The 21,150-nt window shown below is 36.6% G+C and overlaps 1 protein-coding gene across 1 annotated transcript in view; it reads right to left on the bottom strand.

Annotated features, from left to right (window-relative positions):
• Positions 1-21,150, bottom strand: part of MAN2A1 (mannosidase alpha class 2A member 1) — a 202,746-nt gene that overhangs the window by 168,514 nt on the left and 13,082 nt on the right. Inside the window, exons 2-3 of the mRNA XM_049769175.1 lie at positions 4,405-4,662; positions 1,906-2,050 (exon numbers count right to left, since the gene is read on the bottom strand). Coding sequence (XP_049625132.1) covers positions 1,906-2,050; positions 4,405-4,662 — 403 coding nt within the window. The remainder of the gene's footprint in view (positions 1-1,905; positions 2,051-4,404; positions 4,663-21,150) is intronic.

The following is a 21,150-nucleotide window of genomic DNA, read 5'->3' as shown; positions in this document are numbered from 1 at the left end:
CACGACTAGTAGAGAAGGAAAGCAGAATTTCACTCTATGGCTGGCTTCCCCACTAGTCTCTAATAAGGAAATATTTCAAAGCAAGTGAGAATTGTAGGAAAAAAAATACCTCGAATTTTGGACTCTTTATACGAAGTGTGAGCACTTCACCTCACTAAGTATGTGTCTAGCTTTAAAGAAAAGTGTTTTTTATAAAGTAGGCCCTAAAGTAAAAAATACTATTTAAGCTGGTGCTCAAGTGAAAAAATAGCAAAAGGAAATCTGAATAGATAATTTTCATCACCGGGGCCGGCGTGGTAGCACTAGAGGTAAGGTGTCTACCTTTCCAGCGCTAGCCTAGAACAGACTGCGGTCTGATCCCCAGCATCCCATATGGTTCCCCAAGCCAGGAGCGACTTCTGAGTGAATAGCCAGGAGTAACCCCTGAGCTTCACCGGGTGTGGCCCAAAAACAAAAACAAAAAAAAAGATAATTTTCATCACCATTTACACTTAATTTATAACTAACTCCACTTAAGATGCTACTCCATCCTATGCTCCATTTTAGTGATGACATTATGCCCAAGGAGTCAGTCAAGGACAGTCGAAAGCCAGATACCTGATTCAATCTGTCCGTCTCAAATCCCTGCAGTCTTCCACAATACCCAGACATCCCTGAGTTTGGAGATGAAGAGACAGGTTAAGACTAAGAAGGAATTAAGTAAACCATAACAAAAAAGTTTCTAAGACTGCTAGGTATTGCAGGGAAACAAACAGACATTAAAATCAAGACAAAGCAAAATCAGAATTTCATGTATGGTAACTTTTCATCCCAAACTTTTGGAAATATTGATACCATGTATTTTCCACCATGGACATACCCATCAAAGAAATCCAGAAACTCACACCTTCCAGCAAGCAAACTCTACTTCTCATGTTTACCTTTCACATCAAAAGGAACAGATATATATACCCAAAATTCACCAAAACATGTGCCTGAACATAGACAGAGTAAATATGAGAATACATACAAATAAACTCCTGCAAGAATATACTGAGATAAGTAAAATCTGGAAGTAAGAAAAACCTTCCAATTGGATAGTATTAGCTCTAGGTAATATTGATGAATTTGAGAATCTTGAGAAAATAACAAAAAGATGCATAAGTAAATTGTTACAATGAAGACTTTAAAACTTATTCCCCTCCAAATCCTGCAATTCTGACCACTTTTATTACATGCACCTATACTTATACTAACAATGTATCAAATTATATTTCCTATTATAATATCAGCAATTTCCCACTTTTGAGGGGAATAAAATCTCAAAAATAACAAAATTTTATCCAAAGTGAAACAATGATACTAATGATGATACAAGTTATTGGACATGCAAAATGCTTTTACACTCTTGTTTTTATACTACCAGAAAAAATTAAGTATCAACCTTATAAACTTGCTGCTAGCTGTCTAACACCAATGAGGTTCTCTTCACTCTCGTGCCTGGATGATACCAAGCATATTAACCACTTTGTAATCTTCTCCTGTTTTAAAGATTCAAGCTTTCATATGAGTATGCTGTGAGGTTTTTTTAATGTAAGTTTATGGGCACAGAATTACACTCCCACACAACATTTTAAAAGTAACATACTATAAGTACCTTAAAAGCATGCAACTTTTCATCCCTCAAAAACAAAGACCTTTTTGTATTCATTCTATTTTATACTGCAAAAGTACCACCCTCTCCCAGCACACATTGATCAAGTGAGAATTTGAAATGTTCCTTATGAAAGGAATCAGTTAACTGTTAAAAAAGTCAGGAAGCAACATCTTAAATTTTGGACAAGCCAGTTCTACAGGATTCTCATTAAAACTCTTGGTAACTACAGGGGTTTAATAACCTCCTGGTTTTTGAAGTGCGAATTTTACCTGGGTCATTATGAGAATGAGGCACCACAAAGACTTGAAGGGGAGAGTCCTTCCATTCATTTTCATCATAGCTAATGTCAAATCCTTGCTTCCAAACTCCGCCATCTGGATTGTCAAAAGGAATTATATTGTAAACATTCATCATCTAAAAAACATAAAAAACAAAGAGAGTAAGTGTAACCATGATAACTATAAACTTAAGTATCAGAAAATAATCTGCTTTAAAATACTTCCTGTTGGGGCCAGTATTAGTATCAAGGCTAAGATGCTTGTCTTGGCTGCCTGGCACTTTAGACAATCTCCTGCACAATTAGATTAATTAACAAATAATTTTTATATATTCTATTTCAAACAATTTTAGTAGACACTACAGATTTTAAGGCAGAAAACATTTCAGCACCAAAGTCCTATCACCTGACAAATAATCCCGTCTCTCTCCTATTCCGAATAAAGTGTGATATCATTGAATTTTCACCTCCTTATTTAGTTTACTTCTAATACCAATAGCTAAGAACTGAATGGCAAATAATATTTATGAAATATAATCTGATTAAATATTTCAAAAATTTCAATTCAAAAATTAAAAACTTCTTAATCTATACTGTCTTTTTAAATTTATTTTTATTTAAAGTTATTTTTATTTTATTTATTTTTAGTATTTTACCCAGCAATGCTCAGGGCTTATTCCTAGCTCTGTGCTGAGGTATTATTCCTGGAGGAATTCAGGAACCCAAATGACATGCCAGGGATCAAACCGAGGGCAGCCATGTACAGGGCCAGTGCCTTACCCACTGGATTACTGCTCTCTGAATTACATCTATTTAAATCAAATTTATACAGTTTAAATTATGCATGTGATTAAAAATGCATCTAGATCTCCCCTTTCCTGTATTTTATGCTCACCTGGTTTATTCTAAAAATAAAACTATAGTAGGGTCAACTAGTCGTAATCACTTAAAACGGAATAAAAACCTGCAATATAATTTCAAGTGTCCAAGTATTTTTAAGCTTCTAATGCAATATACTTTTTAGATAATAATCTAGTGTTCTTCCTAGTCTCTGTAACAATAAATATAACTAAGGAAATAAATGACTCATCTTTGGTAAAACTTAGATCATGTAAAAATTCTATCATAATTGACTTATAGTAATGAATTGTGTTTTTTCTAAGATATCAAACACACTGTTCAAAAATGAATACAAAGGATTTAAGGCAAAAAAAACTTTCTATTAGCTTTGAAATTTGTGACTTTAACAAGTTCCTTTGGAAAAGGTAACAGGTCTCTTAAGATGTGCCTGCAACTTTGACAAAAACAAGCAAACACAAGACAGAACTTTGTTTGCCCCATTATAGGGTTCTGAAAGGTCTTAAGTGCTTTTTAGAAGATGCCCAAACAAAGGAGCCATCACTAAGCCAACTCTATATCAAAGCACAGAGATGCATTCTCTGAAGAGAACCTGGCGCCCACCAGCAAAGGCAGCCAGCATGGCCCACTAAAAGGGAAACCTGTGACACTTCAGCCTGGAGGGTACCTAACATACTGGTCTGAAGTAACTCACATTGCCCAGCTTTACAATTCAGACCTCAGATTACCACACAAGCTTCTAGTGTCAGGTACAAAGTCCAATATTGCTCTGAGCTAACTGGCAGAGTGTATACAAAGGACACATCCTAGGTTTAAGAACGGTGAGGGTCTGCTCTGACTCTGCCTTTCGACTATACTGTACTCTACTGTACTATACTGCAGAAATACTGCTGTATGTAACTCTGATGTGTATAACTGCAGAAATTTTCATTTAAGCCAAATAAGTGTTATATCTTGTATGTATATACATGCATATGTATAGAGAGAGATATTCTGACTATTACCATTTTAAGTACTCTAATGTAAAAATAAGTAATCTGTTTCATATGCCTTTTCCGCATTAAGTTCTGTAATAATTTGTATGTCCAGTCTCCTGAGGACACCTCTCAATTTGAAGTGGTCACATTTCAAGAGGAAATGTGGTTTCCATCTGGGACAGCATTCTGGAATTTTCCCTTCCCACTGACATTCTCTTTGGCTACATTTAAATCTAGAAATGGTTTCAACTAGTACAGAACAAAAGACCCTGAAAAGCATCTTAAAAGGTCATATTCACACCATATAACATAAAGAGAAAAAAAATTAAAGTACAGATTATTAGCAAAAGGAACATTAATGTTTATAAGACTAATAAAATCACTATACAAATGTAGAAACTAGAATCCTAAAGGATTTATATAGTTAGAACAGAAACTAGGGCTGAAGAGATGGTAGAGACACTAGCCTTGGCCCATATGGTTCCCCAAGCATCTTCAGGTGTTATTCCTAACTGGGGAGCCAAGAGTAACCAACCTCTCACCATCCCCCAGGAGTGAGCAAAAATAAAACCATAAACCAAACAGACCCAAGACCAGATCAAATCTAAACAATAACAAAAAAAAAGTCGAGTAATTATTAACAAACATGTCCTTACCTGCACTTCTTGGTTCTGACTTTTGCTCTGTGTAGCAAACAGGCACTCTGCAGGGTCCACTATGAGGCCCATCTCCTTTGATGGCAGAGGTAGGGCACCAGCCCCTTGACTGAAGTTGCCCTGCAAACTTTTCGGATTGTCTTCCACAGACTCACTCAAATTGATCACTGAGTCTCTAATGTTTGAGATGATCTCATTATTCTCAGCTAGCAAACGCTCTAAATGGTCTATTTTTTGTTGCAACATTGAGAGCTGGACCTACAATAAAAAAGGAAAAGGCAGATATAACAAACTAATATAGGTTTTCTGAGACATATTTTCTCTTTTTAAGATTTGGTGCCTCCCCAAGAGGCCCAACATTCACTCTCCAGTGTGATAAGAAGGATCACAAAAGCATCAACATCTGACAGCTTCAGACACCAATTACAGGGCCATTTTTTTCAGTATTTTATTTCTACATATACAATAAAAAGCCTAAAAATATACAGTACTAGTACTCCAAATCCAGTGTTCAGGGAGTGTGGGATCTTTAGCTCAGTAAGTACTTAAACCTACTATGCTTAAGTATGAAAGTTCTAATTTAAGCATAATTCGAGCAACTCACAGTGATTAAAAAGAATGTGCCTAAAAAAGAGAATTATCTGATCAAAACATTTATACCAAACGGGGCAGGCCAACAGTACAGGAGTAAGAAAAGGGCACGTTCTCAACAGCTCGATCTCTGACCACACAGTACCCCAGCACCACCAGATTCATCAGACTAGAGAGCCCTCAAGAACCCGCAGGTGTGGGCCTCGTAATCCCTGAGCACCCTATGGTGTCCTGGTGGTCACAACCATCGCAGGCCCTAAGCTGCTTCTCATTGCTGGGCCCAAGCATGAATCATCTGATCCAGTCAGCCAAGCAGTGTTGTAGAACTGTTGTAGAACAGAAACCCCTAAATGCTGCCTAAGAGGCCACAAAGAGGAAAAAGTAGGGAGAAAAATCAAGCGAGTAAAGAGAATACTCTGATCATGTAGAGAAGATATCGTTGATGCACCCTATCTATAGAGAATATGCTATTATGTAAACAGTATATGAGATTAGTAACAACTCTAATCATGAAGAAAGTGTGTCTGTGGGACTTTATCTGTAGAAAGGGAGGAGACTATTCTGATCATGCAGGGTGTATGTATCTGAGGACGTGAATCGGTTCCTAATCATGAGTTGCGGGATGCAAGAACACAAAGACATGCTCCTACTTCCCTTACACTGGAATATTATTCAGCTAGATAAAAATGAGGGGCTGCAAAGATAGTTGAGTTGAGCAGCTCAAGGCTCTGTATACATTATAAACAGTCATCAACCCAGTTCTATCCCAGGACTGCACTTGGTCCCCTGAGCACAACCAGTAGTATGCCTGGGGTGGGGTGGGGGGGATACTTGATCCTGATATTCATATATGATAAAGCTTGCCAACTAAGATAAGTCAAGCAGATAAGAACCGTATCTCAACAGTAGTGGAATCTAGACAGTCACCACCATCACTACCACATTCAAACACACAGAACAGATTGCTGGTGTCCAAAGGCAAGTGTTGAGTGTGGTCAATAGGCAACCACTTTATTATATGTTTTAAATGTTATTAAATTATTAACTATTAAATTATTTAAATTATTATTAAATGTTTTAAAATGATGCATCCTAGGGATATAAAATGCGACTAGTGCCTCAAGTTGATAATACTGTTTGTATATTTTTAAGTTGCTTAAGAGAACAATCTTAAAATTCTAACTGTGTGATGAGAGCTATTAATTAGAATTATTGTGGTGACAATTTTGTAATATGTTCATATAGTATATGATACAACTGAAGCTACTGTATTTCAGTTCAGATGGGGAGAAATCAATACTGATGTTTATGAAGAGAAGGGCAATTTCCCTAAACTGTGAAAGCTGACATAAATCTGAACACATTAGGGAAGGTATTTTGGAATAAGATCAAAAAAGGACTTAAAGCACAAACAATATATAAGCAGGTAATTATAGTGGTGGAGAATGGGTGGTACTGGAGTTAACAATGGGGAACGCCTGAAAAGCTCTATATGGTCGAGGCTAGGAGTTCCACCAACACGAAGTTCTACCAGGCCTCTCTCCTGAGAATTTCGTGCCCATATCTATTCCTTTGTTTTGCTTCCCTATGTATCACACACAAATGAGATCATACAGTTTTTGTCTTTCAAGATCTGAAATAAATGTATGAATTTACTCAATACTCCAGTTCACTCCATGTTGTAGCCAACTACAAGACCATCTGTTCTTATAGCTGTGTAATATTCCTTCAGGTATAAAGACAATCATCAGTGATACAAAACCTTTGGCCTGTCTAATTACAAAACTGAGATTCCCAAGCAGTAAAAGAAGAGGGAAGACTAGAGTAGGTGATGTGATGAAAAATGAGAGACAGACATTGATGGGTGGTCTTGGGCATTTTCTGGTACAAAAAAGTGCAGTAACTTTGTACATCAATATCAGAAAAGTTAACATTACTACTAATATGTCAACTAAAGTAAAATAAAAGCTAAAAACCAGCCTTTTTAAAACGTTAGTGTCAAAAAATAGCCCCTATATATCAAAACTGAAATCCTTTAGGTAAATGTCACCTCTAGAGTGGTATGGTATGTTTCCACACAGGGAAAAGATCTCTGAAGTGTGTTTATCAGAATAAGAAAAAAGTACATGGCATTAGCACAAAATTCACCTTACTAGACAAGTGTCATTTATTTTAGAGATAGTAGGGGGGAAAAAAACACATGTTACATTTGGAAAAATAGTACAAAGGATAGAGTGCTATACTTGCACATGGCTGACCTAGGTTCAATCCCCATCATACAGTGCCCTGAGCTCTAGTAGGAGTGATCCCTGAGCACAGAATCAGGAATAAGCCCTGAGAAAAGCTTTATATGACCCAAAAATATTTTTTAAGTGAATAATCATTGTTTTACCATTAGAAATAGCAGAGCAAAGGAAATTTGATAAGAGTAGAACATCACAAGTTCAGGACTCAAAGCAAAGCTAGTTAAACCATTTAATTTAATCCAGCTCAGCACTGTTAAAACAGTACTATTCTAGTAACCCTGCTTACTTAACACACATAGAATTGGCTGAGTGGTTCTCAATGGGAGAGAAAAAGAACCCTTGACAAAACCCAAAATTCTTCTTTTAAGAAAGCAAATAATATTCCAGTAAGGCACTCAGCTGATATATGTATATATTGCCTAAAGAAACATGCTATGAAAGGCCATCTAAAATAAGAGAAAATTTTTTCTCTTGTTGTCAGACTGCAGCTCTTTGAAATTACTTCTGATGAATAGTACTGAGTATTTCCTACAAAAGATTATTTCTGACAGAAATACAGGTCCACTCTAGGGATGCTTATAATTTCTACCACAGAAGGTAACGAAAGTATATCAAGTTTTCTAATTCAAAAACTACATATATTTCATCAAATAGAACCTGAAACTAAATCCTAAAATTTGTAAAAATAACAAAAGTTCTACAGAAACTTCTAGTATTAATTAGTATATGGTACAAGCATATTCTCCAGATGATATTTTTGTTGTTTGCTTTTTATTTTTGTTTTTGCTTTTACTTTCAGGAATAGATCATTTTAGAGCTAAGAACACAGCTAAGCATATGTTCAAACAGCAGAATCTAGAAAGTAGAACTCCTTCCTGGAATGCTTTAACTATGGCCTTGGTCCTAAAGCCCATGGATGAAAGTATTACTTTAAAAAATATTATAGGAGATGAGTGTTGCATGAAAAGGGAACCTGAAGAGATCTAAAGAGGACTAATGAGGACTTTCAACCTCACTGGATCTTTAAAGATACATTTAATGATTAGTACCTAGAATTCTCTACAGAATAAAAACTTATGGAGAAAATTGTGGCCCAGATATTTGTTAGCAAAATGGTCTAATGAAAAATCCCTTTTAAACTATAGTATAAAGAGCACAATATATCCAAACAGCTTAATTTTTTAATATACAACATACCTCTGAAGAAAATTTTGTACATATGATAGACAGTGGTATGGTCATAAAAATATGTGCCAGGAGTCTATATTGAAATAAGAGAAATCAGAGATAATGTTTCAATTATGCTGACAAGTCAGAGAATACTGATGGCAATATTGAAAAAGACAATTTTCGGTAGGGCAAAAAAATCACTCGAAGAAAGCCACTTTATTCTTTGATTTGCTAATCAGTTCTATGGGGAGGTGACACTGAGGAGCAGAGAAAGAGATCATGATATTTGATTTATTATGCTTTTGATAATAGAGAAAGCTGAAGGGAAAAAATCAGGGATATCAAACTTTTGAAAGCATACTCCAAGACAAAAATAGAACCACTCAGTTCTATGAACTAAATAAATCCAAGTGCACCTACAACTAAACCCAGTTGCTTTTAGTAATCAGTCAGGGTTGAAACTAATATTTCTGACTTCTTATATGCCAAAGAAATATATAAAAGGATGCAGCCAAAGTGGGCCTTTGAGTGTCTGGGGAGATAGTACAGAGGATAAGGAACTTGAGGAAGCAGTGATTTTTCTGGGGCTCAGTAAATTTAATGGCAAAATGCAATGTAGTATCAAACAGCAAGAAAGCACTGGAAAAGAGATTATTTCTGCTGCAGATGTTGAAGTTGAAGAATGATATTCTCAAATCACTTTGACAAGTACAACAATGATTAAAAATAGACTATATGAGGCCAGAACAATACCATCGCCAAGGAGGGAGCACCTTGGACACTCAGGTTCATTCCCTGGCCCCACATAGGGATTCCTGACAAGAAGTAATATCTGAGTACAGAGGCAGGAATAAACCCTGAGCAACACCAAGAGTGGACCCTCATCCCCAAAATAAAATGTTAATTTGCTATTATTTATAATAGCCAGATATAAAAAAAACCCAAGAACCAACAACATATTTGTGGGCAAAGAAATTGTGTGGTACATGCATAATGGAACCCTACACAGCTCCAAGAAAAGATAGAATCTTGCAGTCTACCACAACTTAACTAAAGGAAGTGATGCAGATATAAGTAGATCATAAGGCAAAATACAAATACCAGATTATTTCTACTCACAGAAAAAAATATAGATAAGCAAAGCAAGGGATTCAACTTGTGGAAACAAATGCAAAGATAACTAACTGTAAAGTGAGGCTGCCAGAAAACACTATGGCTATATTAAGTCTTCACCCATTAATAGCTACTCTAGAATGTATAGGTCCTGAAATCTCTAGTTAACTGGAGTGATGGTGCATATTTTAAAAAGCTACAACTACAAGAGCTAAAGTGATATGATAGCACTCAATCCCTGGCATCCTATATGCCCCTCTGCCTGCCATGAGTAATTTCTGAGCACAGTGCCAGGAGTAACCCTTAAACATCAATGGGTGGGGCCCAGAAATCTAAGGAAACAAAAAACTATCTACCCTAGATAACATCGTCAAGGTACCTATATAGCTTTATGGACATAGACTCAAACGGAAGGAGTGAAAGATATTTCACTCACAAGAAATCATAAGAAATCAAATATAGCAAACGGATAACTACACTGATACCGAACAAAAAATGGACTTTAGACCAAAGACAATGCCACTGTACACTGATAAATGTTGATTCATCAATAAGATGACTATATAAATAAATTTCAGCAGGGAGTACCAATATAATACAATATAGACAACATAATAAAAAAGACTTCAATATCAAAGAACAAAAATAAACAAGAAACATAGGAATATTGTACCGCACATAAAAAATAATTCTGCCCAACAGTAGAATATATCTTCTACAGTATACACAAAATACACTCCAGAATTGATCAGATATGATAGGACACAAATCTTAGGCAAATATGTCAGCCAATTTAGTATGAAAAGACTACAATTAAGAGTAGGAAAATTGATGAGTAAAATTTAACATGATCCTGAACATGATAGGGGAAGAAACCAGGGGAAAATCAAACTTAAAACTGACAAAAAGAAACAAGTATATCAAAATAAGTGTGATACTGCAAAAGCAGTCCACAGAGAAATTTTTATAGCAGTAAGTGCCTACACTGAGAAATAAAATAAAAATGATTTCATATTTTAAGGAATTAGAAAAAGAATTAACAACAAGTTAATCAAAAGAATTAACAAATCAGAGAATAGAGGTCATAAAAAACAAAGACTAATAAAATAAGAGTTTTTTGAAAACCTAAAACTGACAAACTTTCAGTAAGTTTAAGATTCAACAAAGAAAATCAGAAATTAAAAAAAAATTGAAATAATACCCCAGAAACAATCACAAGAAGTTATAAACAATAAAATTATAAATATATATAAATATAAATAAAATTATATTTTATAATATAATTTCATATATTTATTATGTATAATATTTTATCATATAAATATATAATTATATTTTATATTTTATAATTATATTATAAAAATAAGTTGAACGACATAAATATTTCCCAAGGCGAGTTATACTCTAATATAAAAATCTAAATGTTAAGAAAACTTTCAAACAATATCCAGGGTTTTTATACAAAATTTATTAATAAAATATTAGCAATATAACAACATGTTAACCACAAACCATGATTAAGTGGGATTTATTTTTGGAATGCAAGGAACATGTTAAGTCTGTACTTATGATTTGTCAAATTAAGAGAATAAAAGATCAAAATATCAACAGACGCAGAGAAAGTAGTTGACAAAATATATCTTTATGATTAAAATGGTGAAAAAATCGTCACAGAAAGAATATGGCTGACACAACAAAGGTAATCTATGACAAACCCACAGTCTGCAACCTAGTCAAAAGTACAAAGATGAAAGGATTTTTTGTTAAGATCAGGAACAATGTGAGTATACACTCTCACCACGTCTAGTCATCATTATGCTAGTAGCTGTGGTCAGAACAATCAAGCAAAACAATAACAAAAAGCATCCAAAACGGAAAATAAAAGAAAATTCTCTGTAGGCATATAGCATGATCTAAATATGATCTTATATACAGATACCCTAAAACTAAGTCCAAGAAACTGTTAAAACAACAAATTCATCAATATTCCAGAGTACAGAATCAACATGCAAAAATTGATTATTTCTATTCACCAAAAAATTTCTCTTTAAAAGGATTTTTGGGGCCGAAGAGATAGCATGGAGGTAAGGTGTTTGCCTTTCATGCAGGAGGACAGTGGTTTGAATCCTGGCATCCCACATGGTCCCCTGTGCCTGCCAGGGGCAATTTCTGACCATAGAGCCAGGAGTAACCCCTGAGTGCTGCTGGGTGTGACCCAAAACCAAAAAAAAAAAAAAAGTATTTTTTTTTCTTCAGAAAAACATCAAAAAGAATAAAGTATGTTGTTGGAGGAACCGGTTTTTACTGTATTTAGGATAATTCTTCTCTTTTAGTGTCACTCATAGACTGGAAGTACTTCTGGATTAGTCCCTTACCCCTACCTGTTCTCCACCATGGGGATAGCGCTTTTCTTCCCAAAAGAAGACTTCAAGTCACAGGGAGAAGCCACTTGCAGTTTCATTTTCCACAACTAGTCTATCTGCCTGCTGGTATCTTTTGCTAGTAAGTGGAAAGCTTGTGGCAGAAGTTTCCTGAACCTGTTTTATTCTCTTCATTCTTGTGGGTTATTTCCTGTGTAGGCTTTTTCTTCCAGACCCGAATTCCCCAGTCCCTTGGGATTGGGGCATGAGGCTTCCACTTTAGTATATGGGTATAAACTTAATGCCTATTGCAAACTATTGATAACAAGTAATGAATTTGTTGTTTCACAAAGAAATGGAATTGTTTACCTTGAGTTTGGATTGAAACAACTTTGCAAGTCCACGTTACTCATAGACAACTATTGGTTAACTACAATCTTTATCAAAATTCCAATGACATTCTCAACAGAAATAGAAATATCAATACTAAAAATTTGTAACAGAATCACAAAAGATCTCAACAGACAAACCAATGCTGAGAAAGAACAACAAACCTGGAATGGTCTTGCATGTCCTGATTTTAAATGTTTTACAAAGCTGCAGCAATCAAAACACTATAATATGGGATAAAAATAAGCACATCAATGGTACTTGTTTAAGAGTCCAGAAATAAATCTTCTTTATATGTGGGAACCAAGAATATTACTTGATACTCTCTTCAATAAATGATGCTGGGGATAACCACATATAGAACATATTGATATGCTTCTTTTACACCCCACAAAAAGCAATTTGAAGGACAATGAAAAAAGAAAAAACATCATAATCAAAATTCTAAAGTGAAAGAAAATATAGAAAAAAGCTTCAAGAGCTGGGTTGGCCAAAGATTTCTTGTGGCCAGAGTCCTTGTGTTTCTGTTTGTTTTTGTTTTGATTTCACAAAGGAAACAGAAGCAACAAGAGCAAAAATTAAGTGGGACTAATTCAAACTTAAAAATCTTTGCACAACAAATCACCTATACGATGGGAATTTTAGTACCCAAAATATAAAGAACTCACACAAGCCATTGGGAGATGAGAGAGAGGAAGCTGTGAGGTAGCACAGCCCTTAAGAAGTTACCTAATATTAGCCTGACCTGGTTCTATTTCCAGAACAACATGGACCCCAGAACACTGCCAGACATGGCACTGAAGACCCCTAACTCTATCCCCTTATTCCAGAGTACACATAGTACCATAGTTGGACTTACAACCTAAACCACAGGTACAGCTGGCTGCAAATTTCCAGTGGTAACCCTGGAGCATATGGTCACCCCTCAAAAGCCTTCCCAAAAATGTAGACTTACAATATTTTTCCAGAAACATGTATATATTGCCACCAGATATTTCCCAAAAATGCTGAAAAGCATTAGTCATCAGAAATGTGCTCATCAGAACCAGCACCATGAGATTTGCAATTTCAACTACTATCCCAGTTGTAATCAAGAAGTGTTGGGGAGTCCAACTGAAAGAGCACGTGACAGCATATGCCTAGAAAATCCAGGGCACTTTCTGATCCCCAAAAGCCAAGGATCCCCTGAGCAACATCACTGTTTCTAGCCTTGACTCAGTGTGCCCACTGTAATCCCTGAGCCCCACCCCCTGAATACTGAGCTGTGTTCTGCCAGGAATGACCCCTGGCCCCTGGATACTGCTGAGTAGACTACATGAGAACAAAAAAGGAAAAAAAACATGCTGTCAAAGTTACAGCAGAATAAAAAAGAACTCTGGTGAACTGCTCATGGGAAAGCAATATAGATAGTCCTGAGGAAATTAAAATTTAATGATCGTATGTTACAGTACAGATATATATCAAAAAATAAAAACATCATCTCTTAGCATTCCTGTTCAATCATCATTCACAAAAGCCAAGATACAGAAACAAGTGCCTATTAACATAAATAAATTTAATGTGGTATATACGCATATGCACACACACGAAATGGCATGTAATGTATATCCATATATTTGAAATCTAAAAATCTAAACTCTTACAAATTAAAATAATGGGTGCCAGAAGTGGGGGAAGTAAAGGGCTCATAATGACATAGGGATTCAAATTTCTAATTTTACGACAAGTTGTAGGAATTTAATGTATAGGATGGTTATTACAAATACTATATTATATATTTGAGGCTTGCTTCTCACACTGTTCATCTTAAAAATTCTCACCAAAAATGAAACAGTGTATTTCCATGATGGAGGTGCTAATTAAACATAGGTCAGCAATTATGCTGCAAAACATAAGCGTATGAGAACAAGACTTGTGCCTTCAACTTCCATGTTGTTAAAGGCCAGCTCTATCTCAATATAGCTGGAAAGTCAGATGAAAAATGAAACTCAATGGGCTAAGCAAACTGTACACAAGATGGCCTATGTCCAGTCCCAACACCCCAAGAGGCAGTCCAAATCTAGACTATCCCCAGCACCAATGGGTGTGGCCCCAAAACAAAAACTTCAACTTAAGGGGAAAAAAAAAAGGCAAGTCAATTAGAATAATGGCTCTATTATAAAGGCTGTCCCATTACTTTCCTATGCCTAAACCTCTTCATCAGCAAGCAGAATAATAACCCCTGAACCATATTTGACTAAAGTAGCATATGCAAACCCTTCTACACAGTGTTGTATATATGCAAGCAGAATAAAGATACCCAAAGGGTATCCATGATCTATTCTGGAAACTTGGGAGTTTCTTCACCTGTGTCAATATGGACTTTACTGAAGTGCTTCACTCAAGAATTCTGACGTGGGAAAAATTGTGCTAGGACATTCAGACAATGTAATCATGTGTGTTCTCAGTTGGGAACAGGAAAAGAGAATAGAAGTCAATAAGAGCGGAGATAAAGAGATGAGAAACCAATACACACAAGTAGCTCTAGAGCCTTTGGGGGCATTGGTGGTGGGAATGTTGCACTGGTGAAAGGGGGTCTTTTTTACATAATAGAAACGAGGCCCAACTATAATTATGTCTGTAATCAAGGTGCTTAAATAAAAATATTTATAAAAAATTAAAAAGAGAGACAAAATACTCTCAACCACTGGGTCTGATCCTGACAATGAGAGGTTACAATGAAGAACTGTTTCAGTGATGGGGTGGAGAAGTAGCATTAACTAAGGGTTGTGGTCTTTCATTTCTTACCTATATTAAAATATCTGACTTTAAAAAAAAAAAACAAAACAGGAAATGGAGTCTCTACAGTATCAGGGAAAGCAAGCTAGGCAACTTTTAGTTTTAGTTCAACAAAATCCATGTCCAACTTCTGACCTCTAAAATTGTAAAAGAAACACATTTTTTTTGTTTTAAGTTAAATTTGCTGTTTCAAGTCATATTTGCAACAGGGGAAAAACACGCCCTGCAAAGAGTAAAGCTGTGCATTATCTTGTACTTGTACAGGCTCCCCACCCCACTCCCCTGCTGATAAGCACAAATGCCCCAGGAAACACTGGGTGCTATGATCTAAGCCACTGAAGACCCATTACCATGGAACAATGGGCAGAGACCTCAGGACTCAGAAGCTGATTCTCAGAGGCATATTTTGATCTTACAAAGCTATCCACCTATACCTGAATAGAGGAATCAGAAAAAGACTTTATGGTACAAAGGAATTTACAAGAAAAAAAAGCAACATCTTTACCTAAGACAATTTTAAGGACCAATAAATAAAAAAAGCATGTGAAATAAATTCCAGAGCGTTGGTGGGGCCAAAGGACACAGAACTCCCCTCCCAGGTTGTCTGGTGTAGAACTATAGAGATGGAGAAAAGGAAAAGGGTTGAATAAGACTGAAAAACTAGAAAGGAGCTGCAGCAAAAATAAAAAAGGAAAAATTGACTTCTTTTTCAACTGAAACAAGCAAGGAAATATGGGTAGCATTCTGGGAAAACTATGCAGAGAAGGACCAGATAGGAAAACCAGGCAGTAGTGCCAGATAGATGTGCCTGTAAGAAACACAGAAGAATATAGAAACTTGAGTGGTTATTGGGTATAAATATGAATTCTAAGCAGACGGTCAAATAGCGCTGCCTAGAGAGAGAGGGCACAGATCAGACAGGCCTTTTGTGATTATTAAAGCTCATCAGGCGATTCTCACACATCCACAGCTAAGAACCTCTGCATTAAAGCTAAATATAAGAGCTGGGGTTTGGTAAGAGTCTCTTTCCAACCAGGATGTCATCATTATAGCAGTTGTTCCAAGTCAGTCAGCTGCTATTAACTGCACAGAAAAATCATACTATTTAGTCAGAACTTAAGCACTTAACAACAAGGCATATGGTTTGATAAAAATGACAAGTAATCTCTCAGTAACCACTGTGTAATGCCAAAGCTCAAAAAGGAAGAAGCTGAAATCTGGTCACAAAGTAACCATACTTCTGCCTATAAGACACAGCCATAAGTACATATGAAACTTTTGTTTCATTTGGGTTTTGTTTTTGCTGTTATTTTGAGAGCCACACCCAGTAGTGCTCAGTAGTTCCTGCTGGCTCTATACCCAGCGGTTGCTCCTGGCAGTGCTCAGGAAACCATGGGGTTCCAGGGATCCAATATGGGCCTTCTGTATGCAAAATATGTACTCATTCCATTGAGCTCTTTCTCTAGTCCATAAAGGACCCCTGAGTGGACATTTCCAGGCCTGGACATTATCATGCTTGAATCCCTTCCAAGGTATTGTATTTATGCTTGTACTTGTCCAAAGAAACAAATGTTCACCATGTGAGCACCAAGAATGCCTAATTATAGAAAACCTGGCCAAAACACTAGGGCAGTATAGTGCCTTGCGTAGACAAATCATAATTCAGAAATCTCCTGGTTAGTCTCATAGGTGTCAGAAATTATTCTGATGCCAGTTCATGCCAAATGACTTTGAAAAACAAGAGCTGGGACGATGCTAAGTGCACCCATCTTAAACAATAGGGTACAAGAAAGAAACCCCACTCTGCAGCTGCTATTATCACAGTCCTCACCTGGAGTAAGAATAGGCCACACAGGTTGTTTTCCCACCATTGGGACCCCAGCACCAGAGATAAGGTCGGAACTCAAGAGTTGACTGCATATCGAGGCTCTATCCAGCCTCTGAGTGTGCAGGGGCATAATTAGATTAGAGCTCTAAAGCTGCACCCATATCAGCACCCTCTTCCTGTGGAGAGCATGCGATCACCAAGCCACAATGGCGATATTCTGTGAAATTCTCTTTACAAAATGAACAGACGAAGGACATGGAAGTAGGGCAAACTGTCTGAACATAAAATATTTTATACGATGCAGTTTTATCACTTTCAAATATATGTATTAAATGCAATTATGTGGCAAAAGCAAATTAAGTGTTGATTAACAGAATTCCTTCATTCAGTACTTTCCAAACTGTCCCATAAACAGTCTGCATTAGTTTTCTTTTGCAAGAAAAAAATGTTTTTAATCAGTAATTTTTTCTCTAAATTATATTATCAATGTAGACTTATCCCCACTGGAGAACAGGCATAAAACTTCAAAGACTTCAAAAATTGTCCTAGATCATCTAACCGATGGCTGCTGACCAGCATTAGTATCTGCCTCATGTTTTTTGCATAACATGACATAACATGCACACAAAGACTATGAAGCAATATTCATTCTAGGGCTTGTTTTTTTGTTTTTGTTTTTGGGTCACACCCAGCAGTGCTCAGGGTTGCTCCTGGCTCTATGCTCAGAAATCACTCCTGGCAGGTTCAGGGAACATATGGGATGCCGGATTTGAACCACCAACCTTCTGCCTGCAAGGCAAATGCCTTTCCTCCATGCTATTTCTCCGGCCCCAAGGGCTTCTTAAACTTTACCAGTTATAAGCCCAAACTGGCAGAAAAACCTCAGTTGGTTCAAAATTAATTTTTGGCCTGTGTTCAGAAACCTTTTTCTATTGCCACATTTTTGGAAACACCAGTGACATGACAGGTTCTCACACACATATTCATAAACAAGGATTTACACAACTGTACGCAGTATGGATAATAAAATGTATTAAAGGTCTATTGAAAAAGTTCCATCAACATAATATTATTTTAAGCAAGTAATACTGAAACGATTGTAATGATCATATACTTTTAATTTTCCTAAATCATTATTAAAAGCACCAAAGATTTGAATAAAATTTCTGAAAATTGATTTGGGGGTCACATCCAGCAGTATTCACAGATCATGTATGTTCAGAGACCAGATGTGGTGCCAGGGATTTGAGCTAGTTTAGTGCTTCTCAAATAGTGGGGCATGCCCCCCAGGGGGGCACAAGGCTCTGTAAAGGGGGGCGCATTTGACCTTGGCAAACACTGTCCTAAGAAGCTAAGCCCCAAGTTTATGTCTCTGTATGTCTCTGGAGCTGAGAGTTGCTGCGTCCTGCTTCCAACCCCGCTTCGAAAAGCTAAGCATTGCAAAACGTGCTCATTGTAGCCAGTAATCCAGACATCACCTCTGATTAAAAAAATCAGCTCAAATTATTTTATAAATTTTTGTTTTGCAGATTAAATTTTTTTAATAAAGATACTATTTACAGTCGTCGGGGAGGGGGGGCACGAAAAATGTTTTCTTCTTCCTAAGGGAGCATGACAGAAAATAATTGAGAAGCACTGAGCTAGGTCAGGAGCATGTAAGGCAAGCAATTTAACCGCTGTTTCTGTTCCTCTTTCTCTCCTCTCACTTCTCTCTTCTCTCTCCCTTCTTCTTGCCCTCCCCCCTCTATCTCCTCCAAGAGATAAAATGTTATACAATTTCTATTCTACTTACTTTATTAAAAAAATGGTCTACAAGGGCAAGGTGACACTTGAAATACTACACATACACATATGCAATAATAAAGCACAGTATACTGTGAGTATAATGCCAAATGTGAATATAATACTGTGAATATAATACCAAATGTCTAAATCTGTAATATTAGCTATCATAGATGAGTTAACGATACACATTTTCTGAGTTCTTCTAAAGTATTTTATTTTCTTTCAAAATACTAGTAATTAGGATACACACAGAAAGCATTTGATGAGACCCAACACCCATTCCTGATTTAAAAAAAAAAGCCTGATTAAAATGGGTGTTGAAGGAACCATGGGGTTATTGCCATTTACCACAGGCCCACAGCAAATGTTATTTTTAGTCATAAAATACTAAAAAGCTTCATTATGAGATAAGGTACAAAATAAGATTGCCTACTCTCATTACTACTGTTCAGTATAATATTGAAAGTGCATGTCATAGCAATTAAGCAAGAAAAAAGATATTAAAGGCCTCCAAATTGAAAAAAAAAAAAAGTTAATCTCATTTTTTTCTCAGCTTACCTGATACTAGAGAACCTTAAAGATGCTATCAAAAAAAGTTCTTAGAAAAAAGTAAAGAGGCAGACTATAAAATCAATATACAGAAATCCATGGCTTTTCTATACGCAAATAACGCAAAAGAGAAAAAATTGAGAAATGAAATAATACATTCACAACTGTTCCTCAGAAAATCATGTAGCTAGGAATTAGGTTAACAAAAGAAGTAGAAGACTTATACAAAGAAAACATAAATCACTACTAAAAATATAAGAGGACAAGAGGCAATGGAAACACATCCCCTGTTCATGAATTGAAAACAGAAATGTTGTAAAATGACAATCTTACCCAAAGAAATATAAAGCAAAGTGGTCCTATAAAAATACCTGTGACAGTTTTTAAAGAAATAGATCAAATACTGTTGAATTTTATCTGAAGTAATAAGTCCTCCAAAATAGACAAACCAGTCTTTTTTTTTTTTGGGGGGGGGGCCCACACCCAGCGTTGCTCAGGGGTTACTCCTGGCTGTCTGCTCAGAAATAGCTCCTGGCAGGCACGGGGGACCATATGGGACACCGGGATTCGAACCAACCACCTTTGGTCCTGGATCGGCTGTTTGCAAGGCAAACGCTGCTGTGCTATCTCTCCGGGCCCAGACAAACCAGTCTTAAGGAAAAAAGACGTGAGACTTCTCCTTCACCAATTTTAAATTATACTATAAAGCTGTAGTAATCAAAACAGTTGGAAATAAAATAAGGACGATCTCTCATACCAATGGAATATAACTCAAAGTCCAAAGAAAAATCCTCAGGTATCTGGAGAGTTTATATTCAACAAAGGAATAAAAGTTCAAGTGAGCAAGGAAAAATTCAGCAAACGGTGGTGGGAAAATTGGTCAGTCATATTTTTTATTAATATCTTTATTTAAACAACTTGATTACAAATATGATTGTAGTTGGGTTTCATTCATGTAAAGAACTCCCCCCTTCACCAGTGCAACATTCCCATCATCAATGTCCCAAATCTCTCTCCTCCCCAACCCAGCCCGGCCTGTACTCTAGACAGGCTTTCTACTTCCCTCATTCATTCACATTGTTATGATAGTTCTCAGTATAGTTATTTCTCTAACTACACTCATCACTCTTTGTGGTGAGCTTCATGAAGTGAGCTGGACCTTCCAGCCTTCTTCTCTTTTGTCTCAGAGAATTATTGCAAAAATGTCTTTTACTTTCCTTAAAACTCTAGATCAGGGGTGGCGAACACAAGGCTCTGGAGCCATATGTGGCTCCCAGCCAAAATGAAAGCGGCTCTTTGTCTCTTATCATTATTTTGTCTACTGTGGCTCTTTGCCAAGTTTAGATTTTGTTCTGCTGCTTCTGAGGAGGGACCTCTGAGGTGAGATTTCCGAGCGCCCCAGGATGTGTCCTCCCGTCTCCCATCCCTCGAAACAGCACACCCTCACCATCACTGCAGGATTTTTACCCTCACTCAAAATGGAAAAATGCAATACGTGTTTAATAGATTATTGTTAAAAAATCATATGCTTTTGTGTGAGTGTTTGTCTGTTTTGGCAGGTCACTATGTGGTGTGCTCTCTGACTCTCACAGTTTAAAATTTTGGCTCTTTGTGTCGAACTTGTTCACCACCCCTGCCCTAGATGAGGGAGGCTATTCTGTGTCTATCTCTCTCTCTCCTTCTGGCTTATTTCACTCAGCATAATAGATTCCTTGTACATACATGTATGGGAAAACAGCTGCATAATATTCCATTGTGTATATATACCACAGTTTCTTTAGCCATTCATCTGTTGAAAGGCATCTTGGTTGTTTCCAGAGTCTGGCTGTTGTAAATAGTGCTGTAATGAATACAGGTGTGAGGAAGGGATTTTTGTATTGTATCTCTGTGTTCCTAGGGTATATCCCTAGGAGTGGTATAGGTGGATCATATGGGA

The sequence above is a fragment of the Suncus etruscus genome, chromosome 2, assembly GCF_024139225.1.
Source record: "Suncus etruscus isolate mSunEtr1 chromosome 2, mSunEtr1.pri.cur, whole genome shotgun sequence".
NCBI classification, from domain to species: domain Eukaryota; kingdom Metazoa; phylum Chordata; class Mammalia; order Eulipotyphla; family Soricidae; genus Suncus; species Suncus etruscus.
Note: the sequence above shows the minus strand (reverse complement) of the source record. Positions and strands in the feature narration are given on the sequence as shown.